General features: G+C 34.0%; 1 protein-coding gene across 1 annotated transcript in view; it reads right to left on the reverse strand.

Moving 5' to 3' along the window:
- The window catches only part of LRRIQ3 (leucine rich repeats and IQ motif containing 3), a 175,180-nt gene that overhangs the window by 145,460 nt on the left and 4,429 nt on the right, over positions 1 to 25,291 (reverse strand). The window contains exons 2-3 of the mRNA XM_024734651.1: positions 24,650 to 24,973; positions 6,785 to 6,918 (exon numbers count right to left, since the gene is read on the reverse strand). Of these exons, the coding sequence (XP_024590419.1) occupies positions 6,785 to 6,918; positions 24,650 to 24,973 (458 nt within the window). The remainder of the gene's footprint in view (positions 1 to 6,784; positions 6,919 to 24,649; positions 24,974 to 25,291) is intronic.

A 25,291-nucleotide genomic window follows, 5' to 3' on the forward strand; every position in this document is an offset into this window, starting at 1 on the left:
TCCAGTGGGGTTTATCCCAGGAATGCAAGGATTCTTCAATATACATGAATCAGTCAATGTGGTACACCATATTAAGAAACTGAAGAATAAAAACCATATGATCATCTCAACAGATGCAGAAAAAGCTTTTGACACAATTAAACACCAATTTATGATAAAAAACCCTCCAGAAAGTAGGCATAGAGGGAACTTACTTCAATATAATAAAGGCCATATATGAGAAACCCACAGCCAACATCATCCTCAATGGTGAAAAACTGAAAGCATTTCCACTAAGATCAGGAACAAGACAAGGTTGCTCACTCTCATGACTGTTATTTAACATAGTTTTGGAAGTTTTAGCCACAGCATCAGAGAAGAAAAAGAAATAAAAGCAATCCAAATTGGAAAAGAAGAAGTAAAGCTGTCACTGTTTGCAGATGACATGATACCCGACGTAGAGAATCCTAAAGATGCTACCAGAAAACTACTAGAGCTAATCAATGAATTTGGTAAAGTAGCAGGATACAAAATTAATGCACAGAAATCTTTTGCATTCCTATATACGAATGATGAAAAATCTGAAAGAGAAGTTAAGGAAACACTCCCATTTACCATGGCAACAAAGAAAATAAAATACCTAGGAATAAAACTATCTAAGGAGACAAAAGACCTGTATGCAGAAAATTATGACACTGTTCAAAGAAATTAAAGATGATACAAATAGATGGAGAGATATACCATGTTCCTGGTTTGGAAGAATCAACATTGTGAAAATAACTATACTACCCAAAGCAATCTACAGATTCAATGCAATCCCTATCAAATTACCAAACTAACACCATTGTAAAGCAATTATACTACAGTAAAGATGTTAAAAATAATTTAAAATGGGGGAAAAAAGTGGTTATCACTGCATGATAAGGTAAGGGGAATTTTAATCTAACTTTGTAGCTTTCTATATTTTTGTAACTATCCACAATAAGATATATTATTTTCTTAGGCACAAGGAGAATTTTTTTTTTTTTTCGGTACGCGGGCCTCTCACTGTTGTGGCCTCTCCCGTTACGGAGCACAGGCTCCGGACGCGCAGGCTCAGCGGCCATGGCTCACGGGCCCAGCCACTCCGCGGCATGTTGGATCTTCCCGGACCGGGGCACGAACCCGTGTTCCCTGCATCGGCAGGTGGACTCTCAACCACTGCACCACCAGGGAAGCCCCAAGGAGAACTTTTTAAAAACTTTTCTATATGGGGATATATGCATATGTATAGCTGATTCACTTTGTTATAAACCAGAAACTAACACACAATTGTAAAGCAATTATACTCCCATAAAGATGTTTAAAAAAATCTGAGGAACAAAAGCAAATAACTAAATAAATAGGAGATATTCCATGTTCATGGATAGGAAGATTTTATATAGACAAGATATCAGTTCTTCTCAACTTATCTATATATTCAGTGCAATACCAATCAGAATACCAGCATGTTATTGTATAGGTATTGACAAACTGATTCTAAAGTTTCTATTGAGAGGTACAAAATCCAGAATAGCTAAGACAATTGAAGGAAAAGGACAAATTAGAGGACTGAGATACCACCCAACTTCGAGATTACTATAAAGCTACAGTAATCAAGACAATGTGGTACTGGCAAAAGAATATATCAATGGAACAGAACAGAGAACTCAGAAATAGACAGAAATATAGTCAACTGATCTTTGATGAAGGAACAAAGGCCATACAATGGAGCAAAGATAGTCTTTTCAACCAATGATGTTAAAATAGTCATGTGCAGAAAATGAACACGCAAAAAAACTAGACACAGAAATTACTCCTTTCATGAAAATTAACTCGAAAATGGATCTATTACATAAATGTAAAGTGCAAAATTATAAAACTCCTAGAAGATAACATAGGAGAAAACCTAGATGACCTTGGGTATGGCAATGACTTTTTAGATGTAACACCAAAGACATAATCCATGAAAGAAAGAATTGACAAGCTTGGCTTCATTAAAATTAAAAACCTTCTGCTCCACAAAAGACAAAGTTACGAGAATGAGAATATGAGCTATAGACTAGGAACAAATTTTTGAAAAAGGCACCTATAAAAGAACTGTTATTCAAAATATACAAAGAACTCTTAAAACTCAAGAAAAAAAAAAAAACTCAACAAGAAGAACTCATTTTCTTTAAAAAGCCAATACCTTAACAGACACCTCACCAAAAAGATATATAGATGACAAATAAGCATATGCAAAGATGCTCCACATTATATATCACCAGTGAAATACAAATTAAAACAACAATAAGATACAACCACACATGCCAAAATCCAGAACAATAACACCAAATGCTGGTGAAGATGTGGAGCAATAGGAACTCTCATTCATTGCTGGTGGGCATGCAAATAGTATAGCCACTGGAAAAGAGTTTGGCAATTTCTTATAAAACTAAACAAAATCTTACCATACAATCCAGCAATTGTGCTTCTTGGTATTTATCCAAAGATGCAGAAAACTGTCCACAAAAAACCCTGCACATCAATGTTTATAGCAGGTTTATTCATAAATGCTAAAATATGGAAGTAATCAATACATCTTTCAGTAGGTATATGAATAAAGAAACTGGTACATCCAGACAATGTAGTATTATTCAGCTCTAAAACGAAATTATCTTATCAAGCTATGAAAATACACAGAGGAATCTTAAATCCATGTTACTAAATGAAAGAAGCCAATATGAAAAGCGTATATATTATATGATTCTAACTATATGACATTCTGGAATAGGCAAAACTATGGAGACAATAAAAAGATGAGTGGTTGACAGAGTTAGAGAGGGGGATAGGGGTGACTAGGCAGAGGACTGAGGATTTTAGGGGGCAGTAAAATTAAACAATGTGATTCCATAATGATGGATATATGTCATTGTACATTTGTCCAAACTCACAGAATGTTCAATACCAAGAGTTTACTGTAAACTATAGATTTTGGGTGATTATGGTATGTCAGGGTAAGTTCATCAATTTAAAAAAAAATGTACCACTCTGATAGGGAATGTTTATAATGGGGGAGGCTATGCATGGGTAGGGGCTGAGAGTATAATGGAAATCTCTGTACCTCCTGCTTAATTTTTCTGTGTAACTGAAACTAATCTAAAATAAAATAGCCTTATTTTAAAAAATAAACTAAAAGGTATCAAGAAAATCATAAAAGACATACAAGACCACATAAACTAGAATTAGACTAATTTAGAAATGCAATGATAGGGCTCAGAATAGACATTTAAAACTCATTTTATAAATAAATACTAACCTAGGAGAAGGATAATTATAATGAACATAACAGAAAATACCCTAAGAGAAATGGAAGATGAAAATAAGAAAGATTTTAAAAATTAAAAAGAAATAAAATCATTAGATAAGGAACTAATATACTATGATTATACTAAGTAGCCATTCAACAATTATTTTTTAAAAAACAATTATTTTAACTATATATCTCCAATCTAAAGACAAAAAAATCCTTTAACACATTTTAACTTTATTAAATGTTTCTTGTTGATAGTAGTTTATGTATAGTAATCCTGCAACTATTTTGTGTTAATTAGGATTCAGCTAATGAGTAACATTACTGATAATGTTAGCAACCAGAATTCACATGGTGGAAGAAGGGAAGTGTAATATGGAAAGAAGAAGTCAGTGAAGAACCTTCTGTGTTGGATTAGCATTAGAAATATGAATTTATGATTTAAAAAATCCATTTTCTATTCTGTCTGCTGAAATAGCCTAAGAACCATGACACTCCAGTAGCAATGAACACATTTAGTGCCCAGACCTTGGGTCCTAAATACCATTCCCTACTAAAAATACTAGGGCTCTTTGGAAAATAGCTGTTTCCAGGTCTTCAGAAATAGAAGTAAAAAGAGCACAGAATTTGGGCTATGTTAAACAAAAGAACGTAACACTTGTAGATTTAACATACACCGTTTCATCTCTTTATAACTGACCACAAATATCCAACACACCACAGCTGTCTGCCATTGGATACATATCCCAACCTCTTAACCAAGTTTAAATTCTTAATTCTTCATCCATAGGATAGAAAATACAGGACAAATTCAAAAGCTCTTCTGTATTAAATGATATAAAGTGGATTAAAATACCTAACATGTTATTTGCATACCAATTTGCATACACCACACATTCAACAAATGTTTGTTTTCATTCTTTTACCTTTTTTTACATCCCACTGACCCAACTAATAATCCTCCTTGTGACCTCAGTGTAGTTACCCTTACTTAGGTTTAGGAGGCTGCCAATCTGATCCCAATATTTCATTCTAAGAATAAAAGTATGCCTCCCTTGTACCATATCATTTATATTAGAATAATACCACTTCAGAAGATACAGCATCATGTATACATATATCCCCATATACATATAACTGATTCATTTTGTTATATAGCAGAAGCTAACACAACATTTTAAAGCAATTATACTCCAATAAAGATGTTAAAAAAAGATAACAGCATTCATCATAATAATTTTCTAAATTTAGACAGTACTTCAAGGCTGTATATAAAATTACAACCAGTTTAAGTGAACAAATTTCAAGCAGAGTACAAAATATTTGCACCTAGGGAGACATTTCTCATTGCTAGAAATAGACATACGAGAGGACTACTAACTTGGAGCTTTAGGTTGGAGGAATCCACAGGCACCTCTCAGGGTAGTTTTGCATGTTTCTTAGTTGTTTCTGTTTTTGCTTTTCCACAAATGAATCCAGAAATATTTTTCTGATTCTAGCTTGCACAGTCTCTCTATTTATTAATATATTCATCAATTCAGCAAATATTTTTTGAGCATTTAACATGTGTCAAGCACTCTGTTATATACTATAGATACAGAGTATGTAGTACATTTGGAGATATAGATAATTATGCAGACAACTTCAATTCAGTATTGTAAGTGTTGATAATGAAAGTATGTGCTAAACATTGCAGGGGCAAATATCACAATAGTTTTCCCTAAACAAATTGAGAGCAACTCGAGGATTTTTAGGTTGGTGAATAAGATTAGGTTTATAATTTTGAAAGATTGCTCTGTGCATGCTGTGGTAAATGTAATTGGAAAGGAGCAAGAAATCCAAGGAAAGAGTAAGTTTCCCATAAAATCATATAATGCAGACAGCATAAGGTAGAAGAACAGCAATAATAACATTTTTAAAATAGCAGCTAATAAGAATGTAATATCCACATTTGCCAGATGCTATGTGCTTTATATTCATGATCTCAATTCTCATAAGCAAGCAGCGAACTAAGTACTGCTATTAGTCCCTGCTCTCTACCATTTAACATATGAGGAAATTCAGGCCCAGAGTAGTTAAGTAATGTGCCTAATGGAACAGCATTTTAAAGAGAAAAAGAATTCAAGTCAGTCTGTATCGAACCACTGTGACATATTATTACTACTGACATTTCTCCCCACAAAGCTCATTCAAATTCTTTTCATGCATGCTGAATTTTCAGATATTGTTTCCATGTACAAAGTTTTTATCTCGTGTTACAGGAATATCAAAGGAAATTTGATTCTAAGAGAGAAAAACTCAGTCCCAAGGGCATAAACTAAAGACAAATCCCTTTAATTAGATGTTTATTTCACAGAAAATGCATACTTAATTTAAATGGAACATATAAGATAGAAATAATATTTTAAATAAATATGTACCTCTTAGCAATTGCCTGATTCTTTTCACATCTTTTATTCCAAATCACTTTACTTTTCCCCCACTGATGAACCCACTCTCTCTCACACTTTGACCTTGGTTTGAAAAGTATATAGAACTTCATCCTCAGAAGTTGCAGGCACTATATTATGTTCAGTTTTTTCTCTCATACTATCTCTCTTAATCAGGGCTATTGCCATCTGTGATTTAGCACATGCAGGCTAACACATAAGAACATCCCCTCTGTCTTACCACAGAATGTTGAATATCATTTCAGTGAAATGTCCTAATCTTTCTTTCTCAGGGAATGTCTATTTGCCAGCTCCAGATCTATTTAATCCTACCTATATTTCAGGGCCATGTTCTATTTCTATCTTATGAATTCTCCCATTTAGCATCTGAGAATAAACTATAAGAGAATGTTCATTTCTTTTTTCATATGTTTGATGTTTGTCATGACTAAAATAAATTGATGACAGAGTATCCTATCTTATCTCCCCAAGTACAATGTTGAGAGGTTCTTATAGGAAAAGTTTTCCTCTGTTTGTAAAATGTCAGCTACTCGAAAGGGATGTAAGGAACAAAGAGAGAGGAAAAAGCATTAATCAAAGGGTAATGTAGACTGATGTGGTACCAGATATTTTGGCAAAACTCTCTTCATATTCAAACAAAATGCAAAATCCTCATATATATATATATGGTTTATATTTCTCTCATGTTATATTGTACATGGCTTATATTTCTATTATATCCCATTACATGAGAGAAATGTAATATATATTTTTGACTGTTTTTAAGTTTAATTTAAAATAACTGTCAGAATTACTCAGACAATGATTAATAAAAACTTTAATGATTAGTTATTTATATGGTCAATTTAAAAGAAAAAATAAGAGAATCAAATTTTGATTATGCTTAATGTTATATTACTATAGAATCTGTGGTGTGCTCCTAAAAATTAGTTTAAATAATCTATAAAGTACCATTTTGATAGGGAATACAAAAAAGCATATATTAGAGAAATGTCTTTTAATCATCTTTTAATATTCAAATACTGAAGAAAATAAAACATACCTCACTTTTTTCCTAACTAAGAAACCACGTATCCATCTTTGAACAATCAAAACTGGTGAGTTATGAGCCAGAATTTCATTAATTTTTGAAATAATAAATTTGATATTATCAATTTCATCCTTATAGGTTGATCCCTGTATAAAGAAAATATATTTAATATTTATAGCTCATGAAAATATTTCCAAAAGATATTTTAACTTGGAAGTCTGATGGTATAAACTATTAAAACATTCACGGGTATCTTATTATACACATAACAGTTAAATAATAAATATATTTTCATATCTATTTTTATTAGATCAGAAGACCAAGAATTAGTAGCACCAAATAATTTTAATTCTCTACAAAAAAAATGCAAGATCAATGAGGACAACTTTCTCCATTCTAGATTCTTCTCACAATCTGCTATCACAGTTTTAAAATTTTGCCCATAATCACATTGATCTCTGAAAGATAATGGCATGAATAGACATCCAATGAAACTCTAAAAGTATTCTGTGGATCATCACAGAGGAAACTGATACATGATGGATTTATAAAACAACTTACAGTAGTTCAAAACTTTGTGGCATCTTAACTAGAATGTTGCACACTTTTACTGGAAGACAGCACATTCCCCTGGGGAAAGATATTCTATATTGCCTTTAAAGAAATTATCTCTAAGATTATTGTTCCTGCAAATTTTTTATTTGGGATCATAGACTCCTTATATCCTACTGATCATTTGACTGGCTAGAAAAAGCCACTTTAGTTATGTCTTGAATGTAAGAATTATGCATTAAAAACCTAACACATTTCTTTGTAAGGTACCTACTCTGAAAATTATCAACCCCATCATGTTTAAAAAAAAAAAACCTTTATTACATATACACTTAATCAGCTGCTAAAAAAAAAAAAATCACAAAGCCTTGTAGATTAGTACTACTTCAGATTTATACTTACAAACATTCACTGCTAATTAGCAAATCCTTTACTTGGCCCTGGCTTGCTTCTGTTTCCAACAGGAGCTACTGTAAACCTTCAGTACTATTCTCTATAAAGCCTTTTCCCTAGCACTAACTAAACATCTTGCTTCCTTCTCACAGAGAATATAGGACTATCAAGTCTGAACTTTATCAACTAACACTCCTCCCTTCCCTACAAATTTAACTATATTCCCACTTAACTCTTATATATCTATACTGAATAGAAGCAACTTCTACTTAATCTTAAATCAAGAAGTATCTCACTTCTTGTCCAAGATTGGCTCTCCATCATGGTTAAGTTTAATCTCCCTGTTTTCAATTACTTCCCTGCTACTGTCCCTATGCCTCACCTATAAATATGATGTAGTCTCACCCATCTGTAAAATGCACACACACAAATAATCATACACATCCCAACCCTCCATCCTTTGTATCTAACTTTTATTAAGAGTCCTTGAAACAGAATTCCATATTTGCTGTCCCACCTTCTCTCTTCCTGTATCTCAATCCACTGACTTCTATCCCTATCATCCTATCTAATACTTTTACAAAATTATCTTTGGACATTTCTCATTGAAGCACTTCCCTTGGCTTCTGTACACCACACTCTTGGTTTTCCTATAACTAATGTTTACTTCTGGAATTTTTAAAGACCTATCCATACCCTACTTAATGTCACACTGAAAGGATTTTCTCCATTTGTCTTTTTTCAATCTGAACACACTGTCCAGATGACTGCAACCAAATCCACAGCTCCAACACTCACCTATGTCCTGATGTCTCTCAGATTTCTCACTTTAAGCAGGAACTCTCTCTGGAGCTACAGAACAATATGGTCATACTGATTATCCAATTACAGGCTTACCTTGGAGATACTGCAGATTGAGTTCCAGACCACCACAAAAAGGGAATATTGAAATACAGCAAGTCACAAGAATTTTTTGGTTTCCCAGTACATATAAATATTATGTTTACACTATAATGTAGTCTATTAAGTGTGCAATAGCATTGCCTAAAAAATCAATGTACATGCCTTAATTTAAAAAATATTTTATTGCTAATAAAGCTAACCATCATCAGAGCCTTCAGCGAGTTGTAATCTTTCTACGGTAGAAACATCAAAAATCACTAATCACAGATCCTCATAACAAATATAATAATAATGAAAATATTTGAAATATTGTGAGAATTACCAAAATGTAACACAGAGACATGAAGTGAGTAAATGCTGTCAAAAAAAATGGCACTTATAAACTTGCTCCATGCAGGGTTGCCACAAACCTTCAATTTGTGATAACTGCATTATGTGTGAAGTACAGTAAAGTGAAGTGCAATAAAACAAGATATTCCTGTAAATTCAACTTGCCCAAACATGAATCTTCTTCCTTAACCTGCTTTCTCACATGCTCTTAGTGGATGGTGCTATTGCCCATATGAACCTAACCCAGAAACCCTAGAACCATCCCAGGCTATCTTTCTCTTTCACTTCTTCATATCCAAATATTGCTAGATCCAATATATTCAACATCCTAAGCATCTGATCTCTACATTTTCTTCTGTTCTCTACCATTGCTTTATTGCATGTCTTTATCACTTCTCTAACTTACTAAAAATGTCCTGATATCTGAAATAATCCCTACTCCCTACTCCCTTCAAATCATAATATGCACTATTGCTAGAATGAACTTTTCAAAATGCAATGATATGATATGATGATATGGCATTTTTGCTGGTATATGATTGAAAGATTAATTACAAATTTCTTGACTTGGCACACAAAATCCTTGATCTAGTCCCTTCTTACCTTCTCAATCTCATCTTCCTTCACCCTATATATAATACCTTCCATTCTGGCAATATTCAACCACTTGCATTCCTGAAAACTACCTGATAATCAAACCTCAATGCTTTTTGCATGCCATTCCAGTTTCTTGACTGCCCTTCTCAATTACTTGTCTTACTATCTTAGTCTTTTGGAGACTCAGTTCTTTCCTCCAAGAAGTCTTTCTTGACATTGATCTGAGTTTAATATCCTTCTACAATATTATCCTGTGTTAATAACTTATTTGTCACACTTGGCAATGTTGAATTTTATCTGAGCCCTGTGATCCTGGAAAACACTGAAGGTTAAGAAATCTCCTTAACCCTTTATTTCAGGAAATGGTTTTATTCAAAGAAGAACGCTTCCACCATATTACTTAGATTGTACCCATGAACGTCCCTCTTGTTCGTCTTTGACAAGGCCCTGACAGACTTTCTAAATTCACATTCTTTGCCTATTAATGATTAGTTTAACTGCTTTGTCTATACTGAGCAGTCAGAATAAAATGCTTGTTAACCAAACTTTGGTTAAGATTCTCTCTCCTTCCCCTAGTCCCCTGGACTTTGCCCCACCCTCAGCCTGTTACCCTAAACACAAACATACACACACACACAAACACACACATGCACACACACACACCATGAGACCAAATGTGATAAGAAAAAAAACCCCATAAAATTACAGGAAATCACTACTATACCAGAAACCAGTAAAGGATAACATTTAAATAAAAGATTATATCATAGGGGCTTCCCTGGTGGTGCAGTGGTTGAGAGTCCACCTGCCGATGCAGGGGACATGGATCCCACATGCCACGGAGCGGCTGGGCCCATGAGCCATGGCCGCTGAGCCTGCGCGTCTGGAGCCTGTGCTCCGCAGCGGGAGAGGCCACAACAGTGAGAGGTCCACGTACCAAAAAACATAATAATTTACTTGCTCATAAGAGGCCTACACCCTCCCTCCCTTTCCTTATTTAGATGGTATATAAGCATGAATTCTCACCTCGGGGAGTTACTCATTTTTCCCTGGGTATCTTCTCAGTATACATGAGGTATAAATGTTAGTAAACTTTTGTTTGTTTTTCTCTTGTAATCTGTCTTATATTACAGGGGTCTCAGCCAAGAACGCAGAAGGGTAGAGAGAAAATTATTTTTGCTCCCCTACAGTAGTTTGGGAGCAGGGAGGTTGATTGAATAAGTAAGAAGGGAAGGAGAAGAATACAGGAGGGAACTTAGATGACTAGGTTTAAGTGGTCTTGGTCAGATGCTGCAGTTCTCACCAGCAGAGAACCATTAAGCTCACACTGCAGTTTACAGCAGAGTCCTGCTTCCCACCAACGTGTGAATAACTCATCTCTTTAAAGAGATAAAACGAATAATCATCAGCTGTGGGTGGAGTTAGTGTCCCTGCCAGAAAACAAGTAACCTCAAGACAATACTCAAGTTTTATGATGTCCTAAAACAATTATCCAGTAAAATGCCAATAAAGATATCACTGCAAACTTGAACAAATGGCATAACCATTTGATATCTGAGGACAAATGGATGTATCTACTTTCTAAGGGAAAGTAATGCATTTCCTCCACTATGTGAGTGATGACTCTGGAGAAAAACTGCCTGGGTTTAAATTCCAGTTCTACCACTTGCTAGCTATGTGATCTAGGGTAAGTAACCCACCTGTCCCCTATTCATCATCTGTAAAACAGAGATAACCTCACTGGGTTTTTGTGAGAAAATATTTGTAAAGCACTTAGAACAGTGCTAAAACATTCCAAGCATCCAAACAATGTTATCTGTCAACAGTTTAAGGACTTCTGTATGCCTTATTTGATACTTAAAAAAATTAGTAGAGGAATATACTAAGCAATTTATCCAAACTAACATAATGTAAAATTTAAAAATTAATAAATAAACTATAAAAGATGATTAGTACTAATATTTTCAATCCAATAAAAGGAATTAAAGAATTGTAGAAAAAGCTTAACAAAGGACAACGCATGCTTAGGCAAAATACTATCAAGAATCAACAAAACAGATGATAGAATAATGAAATATCTATACTCTACCACTTGCTATTGTAACCCTGGGATGAAAATAGGGCTACTGTTAACCCTGGTATAAAGCATAATGAGGCATTTCAAAAGAAAAGTAAAGACTTTTGTAAAAATGACTCAGATGGAAGAGAGTATTTTGTGTTCCAACAGGAAGAGTACTTTAAAAAAAAATCTAAAACTACGTTCCATTCAGACTGCATGTAATTACATAAAGAGATTTCCAATTAATTTGATATTCTCAGTACATTTGTACATATTTAATTTTTTCTTTATTTTTTCCATGTTTTTATTTCTTTTATATGTATCTAGTCCCTAAAGTCTACCATTTTCTATTCCATTTGTGTTTTTTTGTATCAGAATTTCCTAATTTGACACAGATTTTCTCAGCATAATGGAAAAATGTAAATCATACTAATCCCACAAGTATTTATTTCAAATAGAATTAACACATGCAGTTTTCACTTCTTTATTCCATCTGTAATATATTCACTTTAATAGTCACATGAAATGGTGAGTCCCTGTGTGAAACTCCCCACAAAAGCTAGGAAGATTTTTTATTATTTTATAACTATTTCTAAGGATCACTGGTAAACACTTTGGGAACACACTATAGTCAATTCACAAATCAAAAAAAAAAAAATTCACCTGAATCAAGCAACATTAGATAACAAAATAAAATTTAGAACCATAATAATAAAACACAATAAATTTTTTAGAAAAGAAGAAAATCACAGACAAGAACAAAAACTTTACACAAATTTCCACCACTTGAAGTACCTATTATCATTTAAAAAATATTCACTTCCAAATACTTTCCCCAACTCTGAGCTTATCTTTTCATTCACTTAACAGGGTCTTTTACAGAGCACATATATATATTTTTTTAATTTGATGAAGTACACTTTACCATTTTTTCTTTTTAAACACTGTGCTTTTAGCATCACGTCTAAGTCTTTGCCTCGTCCTAGATCCCAAAGGTTTCTTTCAGTTTTATTTTCCTAAAAGTTTTTTAGTTTTAAGTTTTACATTTAACTCCAAGATCTATTTTGAGTTAATTTTTGTATGAGCTGTGAAACTTACATTGAGGCTCTTTTGTGTGTGTGTGTGTGTGTGCGCGCACGCAATTGTTCCAAGTAACATTTATTGAAAAGGCTATATTTTATCCATCAAGTTCTGTGCATATTTTGTTAGATTTACACCTAAGTATTTCACTTTTGATTGATTATAAATGACATTATATATTTAATTTTGGTGACCAGGTATTCATTTTTAGTACATAGAAATATGATTGATTTTTGTTTGTTTACCTGGAACCCTGCAGCCTTGCTAAGCTCACTTTTTAGTTCTAAGAGATTTTTTTGGTAGATTCTGTGGTATTTTCCACATATGTGATCATTTCATCTGCAAATAGTTTTATTTCTTCTTTTCTCATCTGTATGTTTTTTATTTCCTTTTCTTACTTTATTCCACTAGCTAGACTTTCCAGCAGCATGTTGACAAGAGAAATGAGAACAGGTATCTTTGCTTTGCTCCCAATATTGGGGAGAAAATATTCAGTCTTTCACCATTAAGCATAATGTTGGTTGTAGGTTTTATCTTGATGTTCTTTATAAAGAAGAGGAAGATCCCTCTATACCTATTTTTCTGAGTTTTTTAACGATGAATGGATGTTGAATTTTGTCAAATTTTTTTTTCCATGAATTGATATGATATTTTATATATATATATATATTTAGTCTTTTGATATGGTGAATTATATTAATTGATTTTTTCAAATATTGAACCAGCCTTGCATACCTGGAATAAGTCCCACTTGCTCACGGTATATACTTCTTTTTACATATTGCTGAATTGTATGTGCTAATATTTTGTTATAGATTTTTATGCTTACATTTGTTAGGGATATTTTTATCCCAGGGATAAATCCCACTTCATCATGGTGTATATCATTTTAACGTATTGGTGAACTTGGTTTGCTAATATTTTGTTGAGGGTTTTTGCATTCATGTTCATCAGGTATATTGGTCTGTAATTTTCTTTTCTTGTAGTGTCCTCAGCTGGTTTTGATTTCAGAGTAATGCTGACCTTGTAAAATGAGTTTGGAAGTGTCTGCTTAGCTTCTATTCTTTTGAAAAGTGTGAGAAAAATTGGTATTAATTCTTGTTTAAATGTTTGGTAGAATTCACCAGTAAAGCCATCTGGTTATAAACTTTTCTTTGTTGGGAGGTTTTTGATTACTGACTCAATCTCCCTACTAGTAATCAGTCTGTTAAAATTTTCTATTTCTTAATGATTCAGTCTTAGTAGGTTGTATGTTTCTAGGAATTTATCCATTTCTTCTAAGTTGTCCAATTTGTTAACATATAATTGTTCATAGCAGTCTCTTATAATCCTCTGTATTTGTGTGGTATCAATTTTGATGTCTCCTTTTTCATTTCTAATTTTACTCACTTAGGTCCTCTCTCTTTTCTTAAGTCTAACAAAGGGTTGGTCTATTTTATCTTTTCAAAAAAAAAACCTCTTAGTTTCACTTATTTTTCTGTTGTCTTTTTAGTCTCTATTCTGTTTATTTCCACTCTGATCTTTCTTTATTTCCTTCCTTCTACTAACTTTGGTTTAATTTGTTCTTCTTATTTCTAACTCCCTGAGGTGTAAAGTTAGGTTGCTCATTTGAGTTCTTTTTTTTTTTCTTAACATAGGCATCTATCACTATAAAATTCCCTCAAAACAACTTTTGCTGTATCCCATAAGTTATGCTGTCATTCCATTTTCATTTGTTTCAAGATATATATATTTTATTTCTTCTTCGATCCATTGGCTGTTGTATGTTGTTTAATTTCCACATAATTGTGAATTTTCCAGTTTTCTTCTTGTAATTGATTTCTAGTTACATACTATCATGGTCAGAAAAAATACCTAATATGATTTCAATCTTCTTAAATTTGTTAAGGCTTATTTTGTGGCCTAGCATATGATCTATCCTGGGGAATGTTCTATGTTTGCTTGAGGAGAATGTGTATTCTGCTGCTCTTGGATACAATTCCTATGTCTGTTAAGTCCATCTGCTCTAACAATTAAGTCCAATGTTTCTTTCTGATTTTCTGTCTGTATGATCTATCCATTGTTGAAAGTGAGATATTAAAGTCCCTTACTATTATTATATTGCTGTCTATTTCTCTCTTCAAGTCTCTTAATATTTATATATTTAAGTGTTCCTATTTTGGGTATGTAAATATTTACAAATGTTATACCTCTTATTGTACTGACCTTTTTATCATTATATAATGAACTTCTTTGTCTCTTATTACAGTCTTCAGCTTACAGTCTATTTTGTCTGCTATAACTACACTTGCTTTCTTTCAGTTTCCATTTGCATGGAATATATTTCCATTTGCGTGGAATATCTGTTCTTTTTTATTTTTCAGTCTTTTTTCTCTCTGTTATTCATATTGGGTAATTTCTATCTTTCCTTTCCTTCATTATGTCATCTTTCCCCTCCATTCTGCTGTTTAGTTCATTTACTGTGCTTTTTATTTTGGGTACTGTATTTTTGAGTTCTCAAATTACCATTTGTTTCTTTACTGCTACTGTTACTCTGCTGAGGCCTTCTATATCTACATGTTTCAAGCATGTTTATAATTGCTCATTGAAGTATTTTTATCATGGCTACTTAAAATTTATCAGATAATTTTAACAATTCTATCTTCTCAGTGCTGGCATCTATTGATTGTCTCCTTTCACTCAGTTTAAGATCTTCCTAGTTCTTTGTATGTTGAGTGACTTTTGCCTGAAACCTAGATATTTTTGTATTATAATACTTTCATTGTTATTTAAAATTTCTATTTTAGCTGGCTTTGTCTGACACTGTTCCAGCAGGGGAAATGTGAGTCATTATCATGTTACTTCAAGGGGGAGGTAGAAGTCCAAGTTCCTCACCACTCAAGCCCCTACTAACCCCCAGCTGGGGAGGAGAGCTCATTGTTACTTCTGTGTGTAGCTGGGAGTTTCAACTTCTATGTGCTCTTCATTGACACTGCTATGGGTGTAGTCTTGTTATAGCTGAGCAACTGTGAAAGTCCTGATCTCCATTAGGACTCCTCTGACACCACCCAATAGGTGTTGGGTTGCCTCATTAGAGCCTCACAAGGATGGAAGTCCAGGATCTCCATTCAGGCTTTACTGGGATGGGTGCAGGAAGGACCAGTTTTCTCTCTGTGGTTATCGCCTAAAAGTTATCTGTTTTACTAGACTGAATGTTTCTTGGTTGTTTGGATAGAAAAGATACTTCTATTTGTATTTCTGGTATTTTGTTTTTTTGTTTGCACCCTTTGGCCTTTCTGGGTTACTGCCTTCTTCAGCTAAAATTTTAGTATATATAAAGGAAAAAAAAACAGCAAAACAGCAAACTCACTCCATCATTTTCATTCCTCAGGTTCTGATTGCCTTAGCCAGTCAGTTTCTGCTCTTCATTACTCATAGTCTTTTTATGTTTGTTCTGTATATAATGTCCAAGGAATTTCTATAATATATAACATTATATAATACCTTATATAATAAATAGTAATTATATAATGTATATAATGTCCAGGGAATTGAGCAGTACTTTACAAGAGAAACATCTACTCTATCTTCCCAGATATAATTGTCATATAGCACTGCATAAGTTTAAGGTGTACAGCACAATTATTTGACTTATGTACATCACTTTCAGTCTGTATGTGTCCCTAGGGCTGAAGTGGGTCTCTTGTAGACAGCATATATATGGGTCTTGTGTTTGTATCGATTCAGCCAATCTATATCTTTTGGTTGGAGCATTTAATCCATTTACATTTAAGGTAATTATCGATATGTATGTTCCAATTACCATTTTCTTAAATTGTTTTTGGTTTATTATTGTAGGTCTTTTCCTTCTCTTCTGTTTCCTGCCTAGAGAAGTTCCTTTAGCATTTGTTGTAAAGCTGGTTTGGTGGTGCTGAATTCTCTTAGCTTTTGCTTGTCTGTAAAGGTTTTAATTTCTCCATTGAGTCTGAATGAGATCCTTGCTGGGTAATCTTGGTTGAAGGTTTTTCTCCTTCATCACTTTTATTATGCCCTGCCACTCCCTTCTAGCTTGCAGAGTTTCTGCTGAAAGATCAGCTGTTAACCTTATGGGGATTCCCTTATGTTTTATTTGTTGTTTTTTCCTTCCTGCTTTTAATATTTTTTTCTCTGATTTTAATTTTTGATAGTTTGATTAATATTTGCCTTGGTATGTTTCTCCTTGGATTTATCCTGTATGGGACTCTCTGCACTTCCTGGACTTCATTAACTATTTTCTTTCCCATATTAGGGAAGTTTTCAATTATCATCTGTTCAAATATTTTCTCAGTCCCTTTCTTTTTCTCTTCTTCTTCTGAGACCCCTATAATTCGAATGTTGGTGTGTTTAATGTTTTCCCAGAGGTCTCTGAGACTGTCCTCAATTCTTTTTATTCTTTATTCTGCTCTGCAGTAGTTATTTCCACTATTTTATCTTCCAGGTCACTTATCCGTTTTTCTGCCTCAGTTATTCTTCTACTGATCCCTTCTAGAGAATTTTTGATTTCATTTATTGTTTTGTTCATCAGTGTTTGTTTACTCTTTTGTTCTTCAAGGTCCTTGTTAAATGTTTCTTTTATTTTCTCCATTCTATTTCCAAGATTTTGGATCATCTTTACTATCATTATTCTGAATTCTTTTTCAGGTAGACTGCCTATTTCCTCTTCATTTGTCAGGTCTGGTGGGTTTTTGCCTTGCTCCTTCATCTGCTGTGTGTTTCTCTGTCTTCTCATTTTGCTTAACTTACTGTGTTTGGCATCTTTTTTTTGCAGACTGCAGGTTTGCAGTTTGTGTTGTTTTTGGTATCTGTCCCCAGTGGCTAAGTTTGGTTCAGTGTGTTGTGTAGGCTTCCTGGTGGAGGGGATTAGTGCCTGTGTTCTGGTGGATGAGGCTGGATCTTGTCTTTCTGGTGGGTATGTCCAAGCCTGGTGGTGTGTTTTGGGGTGTCAGTTGCCTTATCATGATTTTAGGCAGCCTCTGTGCTATGGATGGGGTTGTGTTCCCAGGTGTTTGGCATAGGGTGTCCAGCACTGTAACTTGTTCGTCGTTGAGTGGAGCTGGGTCTTGGCATTGAGATGGAGATCTCTGGGAGATTTTCACCATTTGATATTACATGGAGCTGGGAGGTCTCTTGTGGATCAGTGTCCTGAACTTGGATCTCCCACCTCAGTGGCACAGCCCTGATGGCTGGCTGGAGCACCAACAGCCTGTCCTCCACACGGCTCAGAATAAAAGGGAGAAAAGAAGAAGGAAAGAAAGAAAGAAAAAGAAAGAAAGAAGAAGATAAAATAAAATAAAGTAAAATAAAAGTTATTAAAATAAAAAAATAACGAATAATTACTAAGAAAAACTTTTTTAATAAAAAATAAACCAGACAGAACCCTAGCACAAATGGTAAAAGCAAAGCTATACAGACAAAATCACACACAGAAGCATACACATACACACTCACAAAAGGAGAAAAAGTGAAAAAAATATATATATTGTTGCTCCCAAAGTCCAGCTCCTCAATTTGGGATGATTTGTTGTCTACTCAGGTATTCCACAGATGCAGGGTACATCAAGTTGATTGTGGAGATTTAATCCACTGCTCCTGAGGCTGCTGGGAGAAATTTCCCTTTCTCTTCTTTCTTCACACAGCTCCTGGGGTTCAGCTTTGGATTTGGATCTGCCTTTGCATGTAGGTCGCCTGAGGGCATCTATTCTTCACTCAGACAGGACGGTGTTAAAGAAGCAGCAGCTTTGGGGGCTCTGGCTCCCTCGGGCTGGGGAGAGGGAAGCTGCCCCTGGAGCACGGGACCCTGGCAGTGGCAGGCTGCACAGGCTCCTGGGAGGGATGGTGTGGATAGTGACCTGTACTTGCAAACAGGCTTCTTATTTGCTGCAGCAGCAGCCTTAGCATCTCATGCCCGTCTCTGGGGTCCATGCTGATATCCCCAGCTCACGCCCGTCTCTGGAGCTCCTTTAAGTAGTGCTCTTAATCCCCTCTCCTCCCATACCAGGAAACAAAGAGGCAAGAAAATGTCTCTTGTCTTTTCGGCAGCTCCAGACTTTATCCTGGACTCCCTCCCGGCTAGCTGTGGTGCACTAGCCCCCTTCAGACTGTGTTCATGCAGCCAACCCCAGTCCTCTCCCTGGGAACCGACCGAAGCCCGAGCATCAGCTCCCAGCCCCTACCCATCCCGGCAGGTGAGCAGACAGGCCTCTTGGGCTGGTGAATGCTGGTTGGCACCACTCCTCTTTGTAGGAATCTCTCCGCTTTGCCCTCCACAACCCCTGCTGCTGCGCTCTCCCCGTGGCTCTGAAGCCACCCGCAGTCTCTGCCCGCAAAGGGGCTTCCTAGTGTGTGGAAACCTTTCCTCCTTCACAGCTTCCTCTCACTGGTGCAGGTCCTGTCCCTATTTTGTCTCTGTTTTTTCTTTTTTCTTTTGCCCTACCCAGGTATGTGGGGAGTTTCTTGCCTTTTCGGAGGTCTGAGGTCTTCTGCCAGCATTCAGTAGGTGTTCTGTAGGAGTTGTTCCACATGTAGATGTATTTCTAATGTATTTGTGGGTAGGAAGGTGATCTCCACATCTTACTCTTCCACCATCTTGAAGCTCCTCTTCTGGGCACAAGTTTTTTGTTTTGGTTTTTGTTTTTTTTTGGTACGCGGGCTTCTCACTGTTGTGGCCTCTCCCGTTGCGGAGCACAGGCTCCAGACGCACAGGCTCAGCGGCCATGGTTCATGGGCCCAGCCGTTCCATGACATGTGGGATCTTCCCGGACCAGGGCACGAACCCGTGTCCCCTGCATCGGCAGGCGGACTCTCAACCACTGCGCCACCAGGGAACAGGCACAAGTTTTAATCACATTAATTTGTTCTTTTAGAATAAACATAGACTTCTTAAATTTCTACGTCCATGCCCTTCTGATAAAAGAATAATACTTATTGAAAAAATTGTGTGAAATATTATGAGGTTCATTATAATTTTTCAGTTTTCATAATGTTCTTATACTCAATAAGTGGAACTAAATGTTTTGAAAATGTATTTCAAACACTACTAAATAAATAAATATCCCCATAGGTTGTCATTTATTACTTTCTCAAGTGTTTGTTTATACTGCTATAAATTAAATAAAATCTTTCAATAATCAACAAATAACCAAAAGAACATTGCTTCTATCAAAAATAATGAATAAAAATTTATAGGTAAACTGAAAAACTTTTATTCAAATAGATTTCTTTAAATCTCTACAACTCATAAAAATTTTGCTGGAATTTGGTGTACTTATATCTCTTTCAGGCTTACTCCAGTTGTGATGCGTTCTATTAATGCTTTCTCCACAACATTTTTCTTCAATTATTCCCTTTTTTTTTTACATTTTCAACCTCTTTTTAAAAAATTAAAACTAATTTCCCTCAGCTTAAAAATACATTATAGTATCATCTCACTTTTTTTTAAGGCTTTCCATTAATCATATTGTCTACAGTTAAGACATTATGTTTCCTTTGTCCAAAATTTTCTCAGAAAAGTTTCTATACTTGGCAATCACGTATTAACCATTACAATTTCATATACACCCCTACAAGTTAGTGAAATTTCAAAGATGTAACAACCTCTTCACTATCAAAAAGACTTTCAAAATAGTTTTGTATCAGTGCTACCTTTTATTGGCTCTTTAAAAACATTATTCTATTTTAAATCACTCTTTTCTCTTAAGTGGTAATAAACCATGTCTCTGTTTTTCCCCCTATGTCATTGGATCAATCTCTGTTTTCCTCATTATTTCCACTGCTTTCTATGCACAAAATGAGAATGCACTCTAAGGCTCTGTCCTTAGCTCTTAGACTTTATTGATCCCTACATTTTCGTGTGACAGTTTGGCTTCAACTATGAGCCCGAGCAAATGACTATTGGATTTACATCTTAGACCTAGAACACTATTTCTGAATTTTAGTTCTTCATTTCCAATGCCTGGCTGATATCTCAATATCAATATCTTGCCTCAAATAAACATGACCAAACTTAACTTTCTACCAAAACTCTTCAAATGCCACCATTTCTGTTAACTAGGTTATTTATTTCCCTGATTACTGATTCCCAAAGTTCAAAATGCCAGAGGAGTCTTTCTTCACTTATTCTTCTCCTATTGCATTCAATCAATTATTTAAAAAATCTTGCCAAATCTTTGTACTGGTCCTTTGTAATGTAATGTTGATTGTAGGACTAAGACCAAGACAGACCTGAAATCTCACCTTCATGACTGTCTAGATGTCTTATATTAGATAAGTTCCTAAACCCCACTATATTTAATTTTCTTCCATAAAATAAGAGTAATACCTTTCCAAATCAAAGGATATGATGAATAGATAAAACACTTTTCAGAAAGTCCTTCCCCATCCACCCTAGCTGAAGTATTAGCCTAAATCTCTACCCGTTTCATCCTATGTTACCATTTTATTTTATTTAGAAATTAACACTATCTGACATTCTATGGTTGACTGATTGACTGGTTTTTGCTTACAAGTTTATTCCCTATGTCTTTCCATTGGAGTTCATGAGAGCTGGACCTTTGTCAGTATTATTTACCACAGAATCCAAAATAATCCCTCTCACATATTAGGTGCTCAATACATATTTGGTAAAGGAATGAAGGAATAAAATACATGAAGTGCCTGCCACAATGGCTTTTAGAGTGTCTGTCCTCTACTTTATGCTGTCTTCTTTATTCTTTGCCACTGCTATCTTCCTGTATCAACCTTAATCACATCATTTCTGGCCTACAATAATTGGTCTCTCTGCCCTCATCTGTCTCCTAATCCCCATTAATCTGCTAGTAAAATCTGGATTAATCTCCTTTAAAAAAACTTTTTGTTTATAAAAACAAGTCATTCATAGACACCAACTATGACAGAATGTCTTTTAATTTCCTATTCAAACTACTTCAATAGATCTTCATAACATTCATTAAGAAGTCTAAACTCCTTAGTATATCATCCAAGATTCTTTTCAGTACTCCCCCCGCCCCGTCTCTAATTTCCAACTAATTCCTTATACAAAACTCAGTCATTTTGATTGTCCTTAAAAGGGTCATGTCTGTTCCTACCTTTGATTACACCATACCACACAACTAGAATACCTAAATGAAATTCTTCCTTTAGAGTCCTGGTTAAGATACCATACTTAAATACTGCCTTGTTTTATATTTCCCTATGTTTTTTAAACTATTATTATAGAATCATTAATATACTCATAATTTTTAAAGAATCATATGCAGCTATAAAAAGTCTTTCTAATCTCCAGCCTTCCCAGGTATAATCACTGTTTATTGTTTATATATCCTTTCAGATGTGATTAATATTCAAATGCTTTTAGATTTTTCATCAATATTCAATGTTTATATATGTATATATGTAGAATTACATATACTTACAACATATTATAAACACTGTTCTGAAACATACATCTTTACTTTCTGTATCACGTACCTGACTTGTCTAACAGAATTAACCACTGATTTTGCAGAATTAACCACTGATTTTGAATACTTACATGACTTATTTGCTCTAATATTCATATGACATGAAGCATGTTTTCTTCTATTTTTGTCTATCCATTTAAGTATTTTGTAACCTCCAACTAGATATCAAATTTCCCAAATACTTCTTTCAACATTTTAAAAGTCAACATACAATGGTGATTTGAACATGTAATGTCACCATATTAACTATTTAGAAATTGAATATTTTATCCTCTTCCATTAAAAATCCAAATAATAATCAAATGCCTGGAATTAAACATTAAAAAAAAAATAAACTATTTCCTAATGGAATCATTCAAATATGGAAAAAAAAAAACAGATCCACTTTCAATTAAAAAACAAATATTCTGAGTCAACCAAAAACTTCTAAAACTAAGAAATGAGAATAGCAAAGTGGCAGAATATCAGATTAAATAAAATTTTAATTGTATATCTATATGCTTATAAAAAACAATCCAAAATGAAATTAATAAATGATTCCATTCATAATATTACAAAAATAAATAAAATGCATAGAAATAAATTTTTAAAAATTAAGTGAAAGACTTGTACACTGAAAACAACAAAACTGAGAGAATTAAAGAGTACTTAAAAATAAAATGACAGTTCATGTTCAAGGACAAGAATACTATTATAAAGATGGTAATTCTCCACAAATTGATCTATAAATTCAATGGAATACTTATCACTATCCCAGCAGGAATCATTGTAGAAACTGACAAGCTGATCCTAAAATTCATTTGTAAATGCAAGGAACCCTGAATAGCCAAAGCAATATTGAAAAAGAAGAGCAAAGTTGGAGAACTCACACTTTCCTATTTTGAAACTTAACACAAAGCTATAGTAATCAAGACTGTGTACTACTGCCATAAGGACAGCTATGTAGACCACTGGAATATAACTGAGAGTCTAGAAATAAATGCTTACATTTATGGCCAACTGATCTTCAACAAAAAATATCAAGGCAATTCACTGGGGGAATGGGGCTGGTATAATTGAATATCCACATGCAAAAAATGAACTTAGACTCTTACTTCACACCATGTAAAAAAATTCATTCAAGATCAAAAATAGATATAAATTTCAGAGATATAATTATTAAAATTTTAGAACATAAAAGAAAATTTTTAGCCCTGAATTAGGCTGAGTTCTTAGATATAACACCAAAAGCATGATCCATAAAACAAAAAATTCTAAATTGGACTTCATAAAACTCAAAACTTTTTGCTTCAAAAAAGACCATTAAGAAAATGAAAAGACAAGCTAGGAGAAAATATTTGCAATTCTTCTTTCTGATAGAGGACTTATACCCAGATATCTGCTGTTACAAATCAATAATGAGACAAACATCCACTTTAAAAATGGGCAAAAAATTTGTATAGACATTGGACCAAAGATATATACATAGTTAATAAGCAGATGAAAAGATGCTTATCAACATCATTACTTTTTAGAGATATACAAATTAAAACCATTGTGAAATACCCTTTACAAATGTCTATAGTACAAAAGACAGAAAATACTGTTTGCAAGAACATACAGAAAATGGAACCTTCATGCATCAGTGGTTTACACTTTTTAGAAAACAATTCAGTTTCTTAAAAAGTTAAACATAAACTTACCATACGTCCCAGCAACTGCACTCCTAAGTATCTACCCAAAGAAAATGAAAATATATGTCTACACAAAGACATGTAAGTAGGTGTTTACAGCAGCATTTTCATAATAACAAAAACTAGAAATAATCCAAATGTCCATTGGTGAATGAACAAAGAAAATGTAATATATTCACATAATGGAATAATACTCAGCAATCAAAAGGAACAAACTACTGATACATGCTACAACATGAATAAGGCTCAAACACACCACCCTAGGTGAAAGAAGGCAGGTGACAAAGATTACATATTCTATGATTCCATTTTTATAAAATGTTTAGAAAAACAAATTAATAGAGACAGAAAACAGATCAATGGTTACCTAGGACCAAGTTGGGAGTGGGGATTAACTGCAGATGGGAAGGAAGGAAACTGGTGGAGTGGTGGGAATTTCTAACACTGGATTGTGAAGATAGTTATACAGCACTGTTAGTTTACCAAGATTATGGAATCATACAGGTAAGATGGGTGAAGTTTACAGTATGTAAGCTATACCTCCTTAAAGCTATTGAAACATAATGGAGACCCAAAAAAGTCAAATATTTGTTTCTCTACAATTTGATAATCTTAAACTCAATAATTTTTAGCAGTAGGCATATAAGCTTTATAATTTTTTAGTTATAAGACATTCCTAATATATTCACTAGTTTACTATATTTTATGTAAATGATAAAAAATACTGGTTTATATATTTTAGGTAAAGAATTTAGAAGCTAAAATTTTACTTCTATACATTTATTTAAAATGAAACCGTAATGAAGCCAATTACCTTTTTCAAAGCAGGGCAGAAATTAAAGAAAAGTCGGTGGTTATATGTTTTGAATCTTTCAGGAAGATGCCAGCTCTGAATTATTTCTTCATCAGAAATCACATGATGATCCAGTGCTTTGAGAGCCCATATACTGTTGACAAGAACATGTCTATATCCTTTTTTAAGGCTTACTGGACAATCAAACATAGTGAGAGCAATGAGGCTTGGACAAGCAGATAACATACATACATTCTTTAACTTTGCAAGCCCATTGTCATGTAGATAGAGAAGTTTTAGGTTCTTCAATCTACTCCAAAATCTGGTATCTGGTAGACTCTTGATCTGAAATATCATTAATAATAATAAGTTAAATACAAATATAAATTTTCCATGAATTACATTGAAAAAGGAAAAATATTAAACATCTTCTATAGTTCAATATTTTCCCAAATAGCAAATTTCTCATTAGTAAGCAAAAACAGAATTTCTAATTACCCAAATGATGACTGGGGTAAAGCAAAATACACTAGGTGTCTGTAATTACTAGTGTAATTAAATAAACAAACATATATACTCCATTCAATAAAAGTCCCTTTGTAATAAGCAAACTCTTTAAACTTTTATAAAATACTTTCCTTACATGAAAAACTTAAGGGGGTC

This window comes from Neophocaena asiaeorientalis, unplaced genomic scaffold (assembly GCF_003031525.2).
Source record: "Neophocaena asiaeorientalis asiaeorientalis breed wild unplaced genomic scaffold, Neophocaena_asiaeorientalis_V1.1 scaffold15, whole genome shotgun sequence".
NCBI lineage: Eukaryota > Metazoa > Chordata > Mammalia > Artiodactyla > Phocoenidae > Neophocaena > Neophocaena asiaeorientalis.